Below are 14,559 nucleotides of genomic sequence, written 5' to 3'. Positions count from 1 at the left end.
TTTTTTCTCTTCTGCTATTTGTGCATTTGTTGTTTTATTTGATAATCTATCATTAAAAAAAAACTAGGTCCCATAGTTTCTCCCCTAAGTTTTCTTTCAAGAACTTTATGGTTTTAGCTTTAGCATTTGATTTCCTTATTCATTCTGAGTTAGTTTTTGTGCAGAGTATGGGTCCCACTTCATTTCCTGCAAGTGGAAATCAATTTTGCCAGCACCATTTGTTGGAGAGACTGTCTCTTCTCCATTGAATGGATAGCACCCTCATCAAAAATCAGTTGTCCACAGATGTTTAAAATATACTTCTGATGAAGTTAACTTAAAAACCTCGTTCTTACAATTAAATTACCACTTAAAAAAACCACAAGATCATCTCAATTAATGCAAAAAAGGCATTTGATAAAATCAAACCCCCCTTGCATGATGAAAACACTCAACAAACTAGGTATACAAGGGAATTTCCTCTACATGATAAAGGGCATGCAGATATGAAAAACTCACAGCTAACATTATACTCAATGGTAAAAGAATGACAACTTTCCCCCTAAGATCAGAAAGATAAGGATGCCCACTTCCACTACTTCTATTTAGCATTGTACTTGAAGTCCTAGCCAGGACAATTTAACCCCCACTCAAAAAAAAAAAAAAAAATTCGCTGCCATCAAGTTGATTCTGACTCATAGCAACCCCATAGGGTTTCCCAGGCTGTAAATCTCAACGGAAGCAGACTGCCACATCTTTCTCCTGTGAATTCGCAGCTGGTTTTGAACTGCCTGCCTTTCGGTTAGCAATCAGTCGCTTTAACAACTATGCCACCAGGGCTCCTTGCCAGAACAATTAGGCAAGAAAAATCAATTAAAGGTATTCATATTGGAAAAGAAGGAGTAACGCTATCTCTGTTTGCAGATGACATGATCTTTTTATAGAAAACCCCCCAAATATCCATGAAAGAGCCACCAGAGGTAATAAACAAATTCAGCAAAGTTACAGGGTACAATGTCAGACAAAATCAGTTGTGTTTCTACTATATACAATCAGTGAACAATCCAAAATGGAAATTAAGAAAACAATTCCATTTACAATAGCATCCAAAAGAACAAAATACTTAGAAATAAATTTAACCAAGGAGGCAAAAGATGTGTACACTGAAAACTACAAAACACTTCTGAAAGAAATTAAAGAAAACCTAAATAAATGGAAAGACATCGTGTGTTTATGGATTGTGATTTACAGATTCCGTGCAATCCCTATCAAAATTCCAATAGCCTTATTTGCAGAAATGGAAAAGCCAATCCTCAAATTCATATAGAATTGAAAGGGGCACAGAATAGTGAAAACAATATTGGAAAAGAGCAGAGTTTGAGGAATCACATTGTCTTTTTTCAAAACTAACTACAAAGCAGTAGAATCAAAACAGTGTGGCAATTGCATAAGGATAGATTAATGGAACAAAATTGAGAATTAGAAATAAATCCATGCGTCTATGGCCAATTGATTTTCAACAAGGGTGCCAAGACATTTCAGTGGGGAAAAAAAATAGTCTCTTTAATTATTTAACTGTTTAAATGGTGCTGGGACAACTTAATGTCCAAATGCAAAAGAATGAGGTTGAACCCCACTTCATACCATATACTAAAAATAACTCAAAATGGACCAACAACCTAAAAAAAAAAAAAGAGCTAAAACCATAAAACTCTCAGAAGAAAACATAGGAATAAAGCTTCATGATCTTGTATTTGACAGTGGATTCTTAAATACGACACCAAAAGCACAAACAAGTAGAAAAATCATTAAGTTGGACTTCATCAAAATTTAACACCTGGGGGCATTACAGAACACTATCAGGCCACAGCCCACAGAATGGGAGAAAATATTTGCAAATTGTTTATCCCATAATGGCCTAGTAACCAGAATATATTAAAAACTCTTACAACTCAACAACAAAAAGACAAACAATCCATTTAAAAATGGGCATAAGACTTGAATGGACATTTCTCCAAAGAAGATGTCCAAATGGTCAGCAAACACATTAAAAAATGCTAAACATAATTAGTCATTAGGGAAATGCACATCAAAACCACAGTGAGATACTACTTTGTGTCAATTAAGATGGCTATAGTAAAAAAAAAAAAAAAAGAAAAGTAGAAAATAACAAGTGTTGGCAAGAATCTAGAGAAATTGAAATACTTGTATATTGCTGGTGGGAATGTAAAATGGTTCAGCTGTTGTGAAAAGTTTGGTGTTTCCTCAAAAAATTAATCATAGAATTACCAGATGACTTAATTGCAGTCCTAGGTATATACCAAAAGAATTGAAAACAGATACTCAAGTATATGTATACACATGTTTATAGCAGTATTATTCACAATAGCCAAAAGGTGGAAACGGCCCAAATGTCCATCCACAGAAGAGTGGATAGACAAAATGTGGTATCTCCATACAATGGGCCATTATTCACCCATAAAAAAAGAATTAAGTGCTGATATGTGCTCCAGCGTGAAGGAACCTCAAACACCTGCTAAATGAAACAAGCCAGATACAAAAGGTCATATATCGTGTGATTCCATTTCTATGAACTATCCAGAATAGATAAACCCATAGCGACAGAAAGGAGACTAGTGATTGCCAGAAGCTGAGAAGAGGGTAACAGGAAGTGACTGCTCAGTGGGTTTGGAGTTCCTTTACGGATGATGAAAATTGTCTGGAATTAAACAGTGGTGATGGCTGCGTAACATTGTAAATACACTAAAACCACTGGATTGTAACTTTAAAAATCTTAAAATGGTGAATTTTATCTCGAAAAATTGAAATTACAACTCTAAAATATATACGGTTACGTTACATGAGTTTATGATTTGGAGAGAATTCATATTGAGCAATAATGCTTTTTTAAAATGTAAAATTAAATGGAGACTTTCTGAGTCATCATTTGAATTGGGAATAAAACATGCCTGATCTCTTTGTTCACATCCTCTAACCCTATCCACCCCCAACCCCATGCACGCATCCACAGAGAGGTGCCTTGAAAAAAAATGCCCTTAATATGTTTTGTTTGTTAGTCTGTGCCAGTGTATTTGATTTTCATGTTAATTCAACTTTTTAAACTCGAATAAGATTTTTTCGATGCGAGTAACACCATGGAATGCTTTTCAGCGTAGCAAAGAATCATGCATGTTTCAGATTCTGACATTTACTTCTTGGATAGCATTTTAGGCACAAAATTGAAATGAGTAAGAGAAAAGCAAGACTTCCCCCAAAGAGGATGATTTTAAGTTGTCTCTTGATTCCCAGTGCGCTTCCGTGATTTGTTAGGGTTTCCCCTGTCCTTTCTATTTTTACACTCCCGTTTTATTCTGAAGAGGTGGCAACAGAAAGAGAGGCGAGGCCAGGCTTCCCCTCTCACTTCTGTCTTCTCTTCTGTGTATGCGTGAGGTTGTTTCCCTACATTTACTTTTTGAAAAGGAGGGAATTCGTGTCTGGAAGCCCACACCTGTTACTTCATGTGATAATTCTGAAGAGATGCCCTTGGGTGCTGGAGAGGAGGAATGGGGGCGCTGCGTCTGAGAAGGTGCTCACTGGGTGTGCAGAGTCACAGCCGCAGCAGCAACACAAACAGCAGAAACAACCACAGCAGCAATAATAATACAGTAACAACAGGACGGCAACAATAACCACAGCAACAACTCTCAGCAGCCTCCTTGCTAGGAAGGTTTTTTCTTTCTCCTGCCTTTAGAGCTGAATCCCATCTTCTATCCTTGCCACATGCTTCAGCGGTGATGTTTCTTCAAAAAACATGATAAATTGACAGAATGGACTTCTACGTTAATTTAATATCTCTGAAAGTGGGCTCAGACTTGACTTTCGGAATCTTATGATGTTTTACGGTTTATCTATTAAGTTGGATAAAGTCAGCAAGACCCCCTCCGGGCCCCTCATAAAGCATCGCCAATCCAGTTCTCTTCCCGGCCCCTCCCCTACAACAATCACACTTGTGTATGCCATGCTTTCCCATGTGCTAGGGTCGCAATGCAGACTGTTCCTTCCATCTGGATGATGCTACCATCCCTTCAGCTTGGCAGATTTCTCCCAAACCTTTACAACTCTAAAAAAAAATGCCACTTTCTCTTTTAATTCTTGCCTCCACCCAGTCATAATTTAATACGCCTTTTTGGATTCTGCATGGTTATAGATCCCTGGGAAACCTCTATTCTGGCACTTGTCTTTAATGTTTGCCTCTCTCCCTCATCAGGTCCTTAGCACTCAGAGGGCAGGTTCTGAGATTTAATCTCATTTTTCAGTTACTAACACTTAACACAGTATCCGGTACACTCAGGCACTCCAGAAGTGTTTGGTGTATAATAAATCAATAAATAAATGACTGTTTCTGGAATCACGTGTGTATGTGTGTGTGTGTGTGTGTACAAGCAAACATACATTTTGTGCTGAGAACTTGCATGTAAAAATAGTAACAGTTCACTATTCCATAGCTTTCCTGTTGTCCTGATTTACACAAATGTGTGGTTTGGGCAGCCACTTCTCTGATGCTTCTTGCATGGCCTGCTTCAGGTTGATGATGACCAGGAAGTGCAGAGTCTGGTTTGGTGAGAGGCTGTGTCGTGCCAGCTGGGAGCCACCGAATGGCTTGTTGCACTGCAGCAGCATTTCCACTGTCTTTGGTGTCAAGTTTTTCTAACTTCTAACGTTTCTTTTGTATTTGACATATAGACTGACCATCGATATATTTGAATGAGTCTTTTACTTATCACTGGCATTTGCTTGAAAATGTTGATAATCCAAGACTGTCTATGCCCAGGCCACTTCACTGGTGTGACAGTCGACTTCTGCTTGCATTTACAAGGATTGACCTTTCCTCTCTAAAAACATGTCCCCTGACAACTCCCGTTCTGATTGGCCGTAGAATTTTACCAAGCAAATGGGACTTTCCCACCTTCCTTTCTGCCTCAGGCACAAACTGCCACTGTGTAAGGAGAGGAAACGTGATCAAGACAAATTATGCAAATCATATGGGCTTCTGATTAAAAGCTTTAACCCATGAAATTACATTAAATTAGATAACCTTCTGAATTAAAGCTTGTAGGACAGAGTAAAGGGACCCCCGAATATAAATACTGTAGCTTTAAAAACGTTATGGCTAAAATGTCATAAAAGATGGCAGGGGCAGTGAGATGCAAGTGCTGATGAAGATTTGGAGACCTGAGCTTCCTTTGCTGCGCTTGAGCATGAGCAGGTGGGGCCTGTTCCGCAGTGGGATGGGTGGACAGGAAGGAACGGCTAGAGAGGCATTTCAGAGGAAACATCTTCAAGACTGGATGAGTGCTTGGAGAAAGATGATGACAAAACAAAATAAAAATGAACAGGACGAGCCTAGCGAACCCTGAGAATTTGGGCCGGACCTTGGGTGTCAGGCAAGTAAGGTTAGCTCAAGTTAGGTAACTTGAGGATTATCTCCTTGTGGTCGATTACAAATACTCTTTAAATTTTTATTAGAGGTCAGTAGAGGTTTGATTTCCAGCCAGTGTGCAGCCACCACCTGTCTGTCACTGGAGGCTTGTATGTTGCTAAGGTGCTGAACAGTTTTCAGCAGAGCTTCCAGACTAAGACGGACTAGGAAGAAAGGTATGGCGATCTTCTGAAAATCAGCCGATGAAAACCCTATGAAACACAATGGTCCATTTCGTTGTGCACGGGGTCATCATGAGTCGGGGCCAACTGAATAGCAGCTAACAACAACAGAGGCACACAGGCTCTGACAAGAGGCAGACAACTGCTTTGTTTTCATTTCTTCATATTCCTACATTTTTTGCTCAATCTTTTAAACCATTCAGCTAGCTAAGCAGAAGAAAAAAAATTGGCACCTAAAAATTGGTGCTCCAAACAGTGTCACTTCAGGTAACATAAATATTGGACTGTTTACAGAACTCACCAGGAATGTATAAACTCACCCATGCTTCAGTCTGAAGGGAGAGACTCCCTTCTCCCAGGTGTGGTGTGAGGCGCTGGGCTGGGAAGAGCCGGCCTGCGAGGCAGGATAGGGAAGATGGAGAACTTTTCCTGGCCTCCTGAATTGGGTGGATCTCAGTAATTTCCTTACTTGGAAATTTTTTTGAGATTCTAGAACATTGACAGACATAGGAACTTTAACTGTACGTGTGGCAAGTAAGGAGCCCTGGTGGTGCAGTGGTTAAGAGCGTGGCTGCAAACCAAAAGGTCGGTGGTTTGAATCCACCAGCCGTTCTTGGAAATCCTATGGGGCAGTTCTGCTCTGTCCTATAGGATTGCTATGAGTCAGAATCAACTCAATGGCAACAGCTTTGGTTTTGGTTTCAGGTGGCAAGTAGTGGTACTCAAATATTTATTTGAATAAATATGTATGTATTTTTTTGTATTGTCTTCAAAAAGTTCTATCAGTCGATGAATGGATAAGCAAAATGTGGTGTGTGTATATATGTATATATACACACACAAAATGGAATATTATTCAGCCATAAAGAGAAATGAGTTCTGATACATGCAACAACATGGATAAACCTTGAAAACATTACACTAAGTGAAGTAAGTCAGACACAAAAGGACAAATATTGTCTGCTCCCACTTATATGAAGTATCTAAACTAGGGAAATACATGTAGAGACAGAAAGTAGATAGTTATTACCATGGACAGAGGGATGAGGAGAATGGGAGGTTAATGGTTTATGGGTAATGAGTTTCTGTTTGAATTATTAGGTTTCTACATCCATAGACATTTTTAGTGGTCCTAGGAAGAAAAATCAGTTGCCGTCAAGTCAGTTCCAGCTCACAGCAACCCCATGTGTATCAGAGTAAAACTGTGCTCTGTAGGGTTTTCGATGGTTGATTTTTCAGCAGCAGATCACCAAGCCTTTCTTCTGAAGACCTCTAGTTGGACTAGAACCTCGAATCTTTTAGTTGGCAGCTGAGCACCTTCACTGTTTGCACCACCCAGGGACTCCTCTTAGGAAAAAGGGCTGATGAAAAATTTTGGAGACAGATAGTGGCGATGGTTACATTAATTACATCATGGATATAATTAATGCCATTGAATTGTACACTTTAAAATGGTTAAAATGGCAAATTTTATGTTATATACATTTTACTAAGTTTTTTTAAAAAGTTCACCCTTCAGGCGTTTGGCAGGAGGCATGCCTTCTGATTTTGCTTTCTGAATGGGAATTGAGTGAACGTGCGCCACGCTGGATTTCCTTCTTCAGCACCCTGTCATGAGTCCTGTGCAGTGGAGTTACTCAGGGGTTCTAGCCCGTTGCTGGTTACCTGGCAGGGTGAGAGACTGAGGCATGGGTGTTGCTGAGGTCATGCCTTCTGATCTAGCTTTCTATTCTTGCAGGTGCACACATCTTGACCAACTCAGCAGGAAGGTGGATTTTTCTTTGTGTTTAAAGAAAAACAAAAAAAATGTCCCTGTGTCTGTAGAGATGATTTGCAGTTCAGCCCGGCTGAAGCTGACCGAATGAGACTATGGGCTGTGCCTCTGCCAAGCATGTTGCCACTGTTCAAAATGAAGAGGAAGCCCAGAAAGGGAAAAACTACCAGAACGGAGATGTATTTGGCGGTGAGTGCTATGGAACTCCACTCTTCAACTGTTGCTTCTAGGCTTTTCACTCTCACGGGAGTGAAGAGGTGTAGTGATACTTGTGTTATGTTGTTTGCGGGGTGCTGGTAAAGGGGAGATGAGATATGATGGAAATCAATGCAGATCTTTTACGTTGGGCGGTTAGCATTGTAATTTATATATAGGAGGCTTTGGGGAGGATCAGGGGAGGTTTTTATGAAGGAGTTAGCCTTTAAATCAAGCTTTAAAGAACTGGTAGAGTTTAAATAGGTATGTGGAGCAGCAGCCAGGAGGGAATCCTGCTGGGGGAGAACTGTAGAACTGAAAACATAGAAGCCCAGAGGTGTAGTGACTGAGGGTTTACAAATGAGGAAGTGAGGTATTTTTTAGAGTTAATAAAAGGTATTGGGGTTATAAATTTCCATAAAAAAATACAAATACAATGAATATAGATAATCATGTTTAACCTTACTGTGATGATTCAAAGTGACTTCATAATATGTAGTGCCAAGGTCACAAACGGCCATCCCACAGCCACATCTGGCCTATAAATATATTTTCTTTGGCCCCCAAAGAATTTAAAACTAAAAAAGCAAGTCTGCCTTCAAAAATCAGAATGTTTAATAAAACCTAAAAACCAACCTGTTGCCGTCAAATTGAATTCTGACTCACAGCGACCCTCAAGCACAGAGTAGAACTGTCCCATAGGATTTCCAAAGCAGACTGTGGGTTCGAACCACCAACCTTAGGGTTGGTCAGCAGCTGAGCACTTAACCGCTGCTTCACCAGGGCTCCTCAATGTTTTAATAAAACCCTAACTTTCTAGCTTCCCTTCAAAAGTCAGGAGATCTGGCAACGCTGGGTCTTCATTCTTTGAGGCTTCAATCAGTGGAGTGAGGTAGCAGTTGCCCCTTAGGTCAGGCTGTGAACTTCTAGTGAACTGCTAACCCTTCTGGAGAATGCACCCAAGCCCCGTTCACTCATTTACATTACCTGCCTGGCCATTTTAGAATTTGCGTAATATTGACTTTGTTCTTTGGAAGACTAGTTATTGCTCTGATGAAGCATGGCCATGGGTTCAGTGCAAAATTCTGGTTAGTACCAGGCAGAGAAAGCTGCTTCTGCGTGTGACTTTAGCAATAATACTACTTGACATTTGTGTGATAGTTTTATTCCTAAAAGCACCTTCTCATCTCTTAGTTGATAAGGAATGTCATTGAGATAATGTTTACGTGTAAAAGACTGAAGTTAGACCGTTCGATCACCGTAGTACAATCCTATGGCGTTTAGAATCCCTACTGTTTGATGCAGTGTAGTGGTTGTTCCAGTTCACTGGTAGAGAACTGGGGGGGCTGTGGCAGTGCTGATGCTGCTTTAAAAGTGGACTAGTACACGTGGGGAGGAGGTTTGTTTTGCTTTGTTTTATTTTAAGGAGATGCATTTGTTGCCTGGAACAAATTTACTTCTAGTGGTGACTACCTATGGAATTTAGAATTATGGAGAAAGTATCATGTGGACATGTGAATAAAACTGGAATTCAGATCATTGAAACCACTGGGAAAAGAACTAATTAGAATTTCTGTTAAAACTAGAGTCATTACTGTCACTCTCAAACAATGAACTTTTAAGAGAAAATAATCTAGCATCGGGGATTTGTTTAAACTAACTTCTGGGTGATACTCTGTGTCATTGTCATTTTTGTAATGGAGCTGTGATTTATGGAGTCTCCATTCTCTGTCAAATACCGTGAGTCATTTACCTTCATTCTCATGTTGAATTTTCAGAACAGTGCTGTGAAGTAAGTGTCCTTATCCCAGGTTTACATATGAGGAAGGTGAAGCACAGAGAGACTGGTCCAATGTTGCTCAGCTACTAAGCAATAAAATCCAGACCTCTAGCCTCCAAAGTGCACATATGTTTCTGGATATCATTTCCTGGTGCCCTGCTGCCTCCCATTGGCCACTTGTTCTTAGAAGGTCTGTAAGGGGTGTGGGTCCTGCTAAATGCTGTGGAGGGTGCAGAGGTAGATAATACATAAACCTTGCCTCCTAGGACCTTATAAGAGGATAAGAAAGCGTTATGAGGCAGAATAAACCAAATTTCCTAAGAGGGAAGGCCACACACCATGATAAGAGTCAGGGGATGGAGAGACAGCCTTAAAGGGCGGGATCAGAGAAGATTTCGTAAGGAGGTGACATCTGACCATCCTCTTAAAGACTGGAAGAATCTAAACGCGTCAGATGAAGTGTGTAGGGACTGGATGAGGAAAGACCAGAGGGAAAACAGCATGAGGCATATTCAAGAAATTATAAATAATCTAACTTGAATATCAAATACGAGTGGGATGGAATTGGCTAGAAAACTAAGTTAGGGTCAAATTATGGAGAACTCTGAATACCAAATTACAATTTTTTGAAAGATAAGACTTTAAGAAGAAGATTTGGTGATATTCAAAATCCTCTACTTATATTCTGCTTGATGGTGAGACTACCTAAGCATTGGTTTCCAAATTTAGTTACGATTTAGATAGCCAGGAACATTTTCTATTGTTCTAATGTTCCATGTGTGTTTTGCAAAATTTAGCAGCTAATAAAGGAGACGAATTAGTCAACTATTACTGAGTACCAGACAACCTCAAAATCTCAGTGGCATTTCTGTTTTGATCCTGAGTTGGTAGATCAGTTGGGTGGCTCTGCTCCAGGTCTCTCTCCTCTTCCTCCTGGGACTAGTGACCTAGTGGGGGCATGCTCTTCTTTCTCACAAGGGAAAGAGTGTACATGCAATGCTTCTTAAGCTTGGACGTGAAGCTGGCCCACTGTCACTTGCACCCACATGGCATTGACCAAAGCGAGTCATGTGAACAAGCCCAATGTCAAGAGGCAGAGAAATGTACTCTGACCACAGTACATCCATGAGAGGAGTGTGGATGCAGGAAAGGGTCCAGAACTGGGGGTGATAACTGAGTCTTCCACAAGCCTGTCCAACCATTGCTCTCTGTGTAGCTCCACATACTCCGTGCCATTAAAGCGTAGTTAGCCTCTGCTAGTTTTTCTTTGAGTCCCTGGATGGTGCAAATGGCTAATGCACTCAGCTGCTAACCGAAAGATTGGAGGTGCAAGTCCATCCAGAGGTGCCTCAGAAGAGAGGCCTGGTGATCTACTTATGAAAAATCAGCCATTGAGAATGCTGTGGAGGACAGTTCTACTCTGACACACATGGGGTTGCCATGAGTTGGAATCGACTTGACAGCAACTGGCTTTTTTTTTTTTAACTTTTCTTCATCCTCCCAATACTCATGTTGAAGTTTTATTTACTCAGCGTAAACATTTCCAAGTTTGTGGCATAGTGTTAGATAAAGCAGAAATACAAGGAGGGAGAAAGCTTCACCAATCAAGAGAGATACTTTTTCTAGTTCTTCTGGACTCTGGGGGTAGAATGGTGAGAATCCAGTGTGAGCATCATCACCAGTGGCCTAGATGTTACTACTGCTAGAGCTTGACTATGACAAGAGAAGGTCCTGTCTGTGTTTATACTTTGTCTGTGTTACTACTTGGCAAGGAGAAGTAGTATACAAAATCCCAAGGTGGTCACAGATGAACGGTTGATCTGGCTCACTTTTAACCATTTGGTATCTTTTGTCACCCATTGCTTCAGTTACCTATTACAGCAGAGCATCCCCAAAACTGAAGGGCTTGAATGTACAATGATTTATTATTTCTCATGATTCTGTGGGCTGCCTGGGGCTCATCTGCTGGTCTTGCCTGGGCTCAATCATATGGCTGCCTCAGCTGTTCGAGATGGCCTCAGGCCCTCTCCATGAAACCTCTGTTTTAATCTGGGTAGTGAGACTTTTCACCTAGTGGCTGGCTTCCAAAAAAGGAAGTGAAAGCTGCCAGGCCTCTTAAGATCTGGGCTGGGAAGTCCAAGTGTACCACTTTTGCCTCATTCTGTTGATCAAAGAAAGACATAAGACCAGCCCAGATTCAAGGGCAGCACAAAGGCACTCCACCTCTTGAGTATAGGGGCCGTATGTGGAGACTGGCTAATACACCTATTGAGAGTAGCAATTAGAACTCCATAACTGGAGTGTATTCTACACTGGACAATTGCATTCTGCTTTGTGTATCACCCCTCTATTTTTCACTGAATAAAGTGATCTCATTCACTTTTTAAAAGCTAAATGTTTAAAAATGTTTTTTAAATGTTATTACCATGTGCTGTTGAAGAGTTGACAAAGTCTGTGAAGTGTGACATATTTGGGGATGGCTCTGAAGTGTGTGCCTCAGAGTGTGTGTACACCCACACATTCGATCCTTTTTCTAAAGGTGTTAATTTAATTTCATAGCTTCTAAGACATGCTGGGGAGCGTTGATAAGCAATGTCTTTTTACAAATGGTAATTTCCATTTGTACTGAGCAGTTTGGTCTCCTCAGTGATGTTTTGGTTATTTAGGAAACTGGTCACTCCACATGTGTGCAACAGAATTTCTGGAGAATGTTCTGCCATTGAGCGCTAAGTGGCAAATGCGAATTTGGACTCCTCTAGATTTCAGGGAGGAGAAACTTTATCACTGACATTTACCATAGGTTTTATTTTAAATGCTGAAGCTTAAAAGCCGCAGATCTCAAGTTCTGCCTCCCAAATGTGGCCCCTTCAGAAGTAAAATCCAGGCCAGAAGACTCCATTTCTTCCGAATTGGAGTTTTCTTCCCCTCAGTGGGCAGTACAGATGTGAATAACAGTCAGTAGATCTGTGGAGGTCATTTGGAGGATAGCTGAGCAGATTGCCAAGACCAGCTTGCAAAAAATAAGTGACAACCAGTTCAAGTTATGACTGGTTAAGCAAGTTCCATAGAAAGCCAAGTGCTTATTGGAGTTCTTTCAACAGTCATTGCTTAGACTATTAAAGTAGGTGTACAGGACAGATTCAGGAGTTATTAGGGAAACTAACATGTCAAAACTTGAGATCATTATCTCTTCTGCAGCCCATCCCTGGGTGGGGAGGGAGGGGGGAAGCTGTTTAGTTATATTGATTTTCCTATTTGCGTGAAGGTCATTACCATTCTTCCAATAGTATAGGCTGTAAACTTGAATCACCTTTGGTTCTTCCAGTTAGTTCCCAGGTACTGTGAGCCTTCCCATTTCATAGCTTAGCTTTTCTTATCACCACCATAATTTAAATGAGCCTTGGTGACTCAGCTCTTAAGTGCTCAGCTGCTAACCTAAAGGTTGGCAGTTCATACTCACCCAGTGGCTCCGCAGGGAAAGACCTGGCAATCTGCTTTTGTAAAGATTACGTCCTAGAAAACCTCAAGGGGAAGTTCTCCTCTGTCCCATGGGTTGCTATGAGTCGAAAACCAATTCAGCAGTGGTACCTAACAACAACCACAACCGTAGTTTATGTTGTTATTGTTCATGACCTGGAGCCAGTGTTTGTACCATTGTCAAGTTCATCTTTTAAAGTACTTTTCTGGCCCTATTAACTCTCCTGCTGTGGACTGTTGTTCCTAGTTCTCGGTCAATAAAATCCTAAATCCTTATTTAACATTCAAGGCCTCTGAAGATAGCTCCACCTTAACTTTTCAGCTTTGTTTTATGTCCCTTGTTCTTCCACCCTCGTGGCACAGTGGTTAAGAGCTTGGCTGCTAACCAAAAGGCGAGCAGTTCGAACCCACCAGCCAATCCTTGGAAACCCCATGGGGCGGTTCTACTCTGTCCTAGAGGGTCGCTATGAGTCAGAATCGACCTGACAGCAACAGGTTTTTTTTTTTTGGTTCTTATCCCACCGCTGCCAACTATATGGAAACCCTGATGGCATGGTGGTTAAGAGCTACATCTGCTAACCATAAAGGTCTGCAGTCCAAATCCACCAGGTGCTCCTTGGAAACTCTGTGGGGCAGTTCCGCTCTGTCCTATAGGGTCACTATGAGTCGGAATTGACTCGACGGCAGTGGGTTTGGTTTTTTTTTTTGTTTTTGCCGGACTGGACAACTCACCTTGTAACCTAACCGCACACCTCCTGGTCCCCTCGTCCCCTTGTACAACATGACCCCTGCTCAGCACAGGCCTTTCTCCTGCCTTCATCCCTTTAAATCCTACTCTTCTTACAGGTGTAAACTGTTTCATGAAGCCTTTCCTAATACCTTCAGAAGTTATCTCTTTCCGCCATCCCAGAATACTTTTTATACGTCTGTATATTTGCTTGGTTTGGTTTTTTTTATATATATATTTGCTTATATGTCAAATCTTTTTTAAAAAAACTATATATATCATATTCCTTATGAGCCAGTAAGCTCCCTGAAGACAGGAATTGTATTGCCGTAAGAGGACATAAGATTCCCACAATGCCAGGGAACGGGAGGCAGGAAGACTGTTCAGAGATTGTTTTGGGCACGGACTGGGCCATCTCCCCCTAGATGAGTAGGTGGCCTTGATGATGCTGAGTTTGGTTTAAGGATCAAGAGAGCTAGATATTTGTGAACACTCCCTTAATTGGAGGCCCTTAGATTATTATGATAATTTCTGGACCAGCGCTATAAGACTGAGTATAAAAGAGCGGTAGTGAAGCAAGAATTTGACTGATCCCTTCTGCTTGAGCTTGATGTTGCAAGGTAGCTTCGGTGGAGTCCTGTATCCTTGGCTGCATGTAGCAAGTTTGTGTGTCTTGGTGGTGGTGTAATGCCAATCTGTTACCCATCTGAAATGCTCTAGCAACTTAATTCACAGGGTTATAAAGATTCAATAAGAAAATACATCAGATTCATTCAGAAATTCAAAGCAGTTGGAGGCAAAGTAATAATTCTCTGTTTCTTCCTTTAATAATTTCTGGTTGCATAAAGATTAATTAAAGGTATCAGTGTTTGTGAGACAGTAACAGAGAGAAGAGAATGTTTAAGTCTGTGTTATCCAGCACAGTAGCCACTAGCCGCATGTGGCTACTGAGCACGTGGTAGCGTG

The 14,559-nt window shown here is 40.9% G+C and overlaps 1 protein-coding gene across 1 annotated transcript in view; it reads left to right on the top strand.

Annotated features, from left to right (window-relative positions):
* The window catches only part of C25H1orf21 (chromosome 25 C1orf21 homolog), a 295,363-nt gene that overhangs the window by 105,035 nt on the left and 175,769 nt on the right, over window positions 1–14,559 (top strand). The window contains exon 2 of the mRNA XM_003410845.4: window positions 7,379–7,603. Coding sequence (XP_003410893.1) covers window positions 7,510–7,603 — 94 coding nt within the window. The 5' untranslated portion in view covers window positions 7,379–7,509. The remainder of the gene's footprint in view (window positions 1–7,378; window positions 7,604–14,559) is intronic.

Source organism: Loxodonta africana, chromosome 25, assembly GCF_030014295.1.
Source record: "Loxodonta africana isolate mLoxAfr1 chromosome 25, mLoxAfr1.hap2, whole genome shotgun sequence".
Classification (NCBI taxonomy): domain Eukaryota; kingdom Metazoa; phylum Chordata; class Mammalia; order Proboscidea; family Elephantidae; genus Loxodonta; species Loxodonta africana.
Note: the sequence above shows the minus strand (reverse complement) of the source record. Positions and strands in the feature narration are given on the sequence as shown.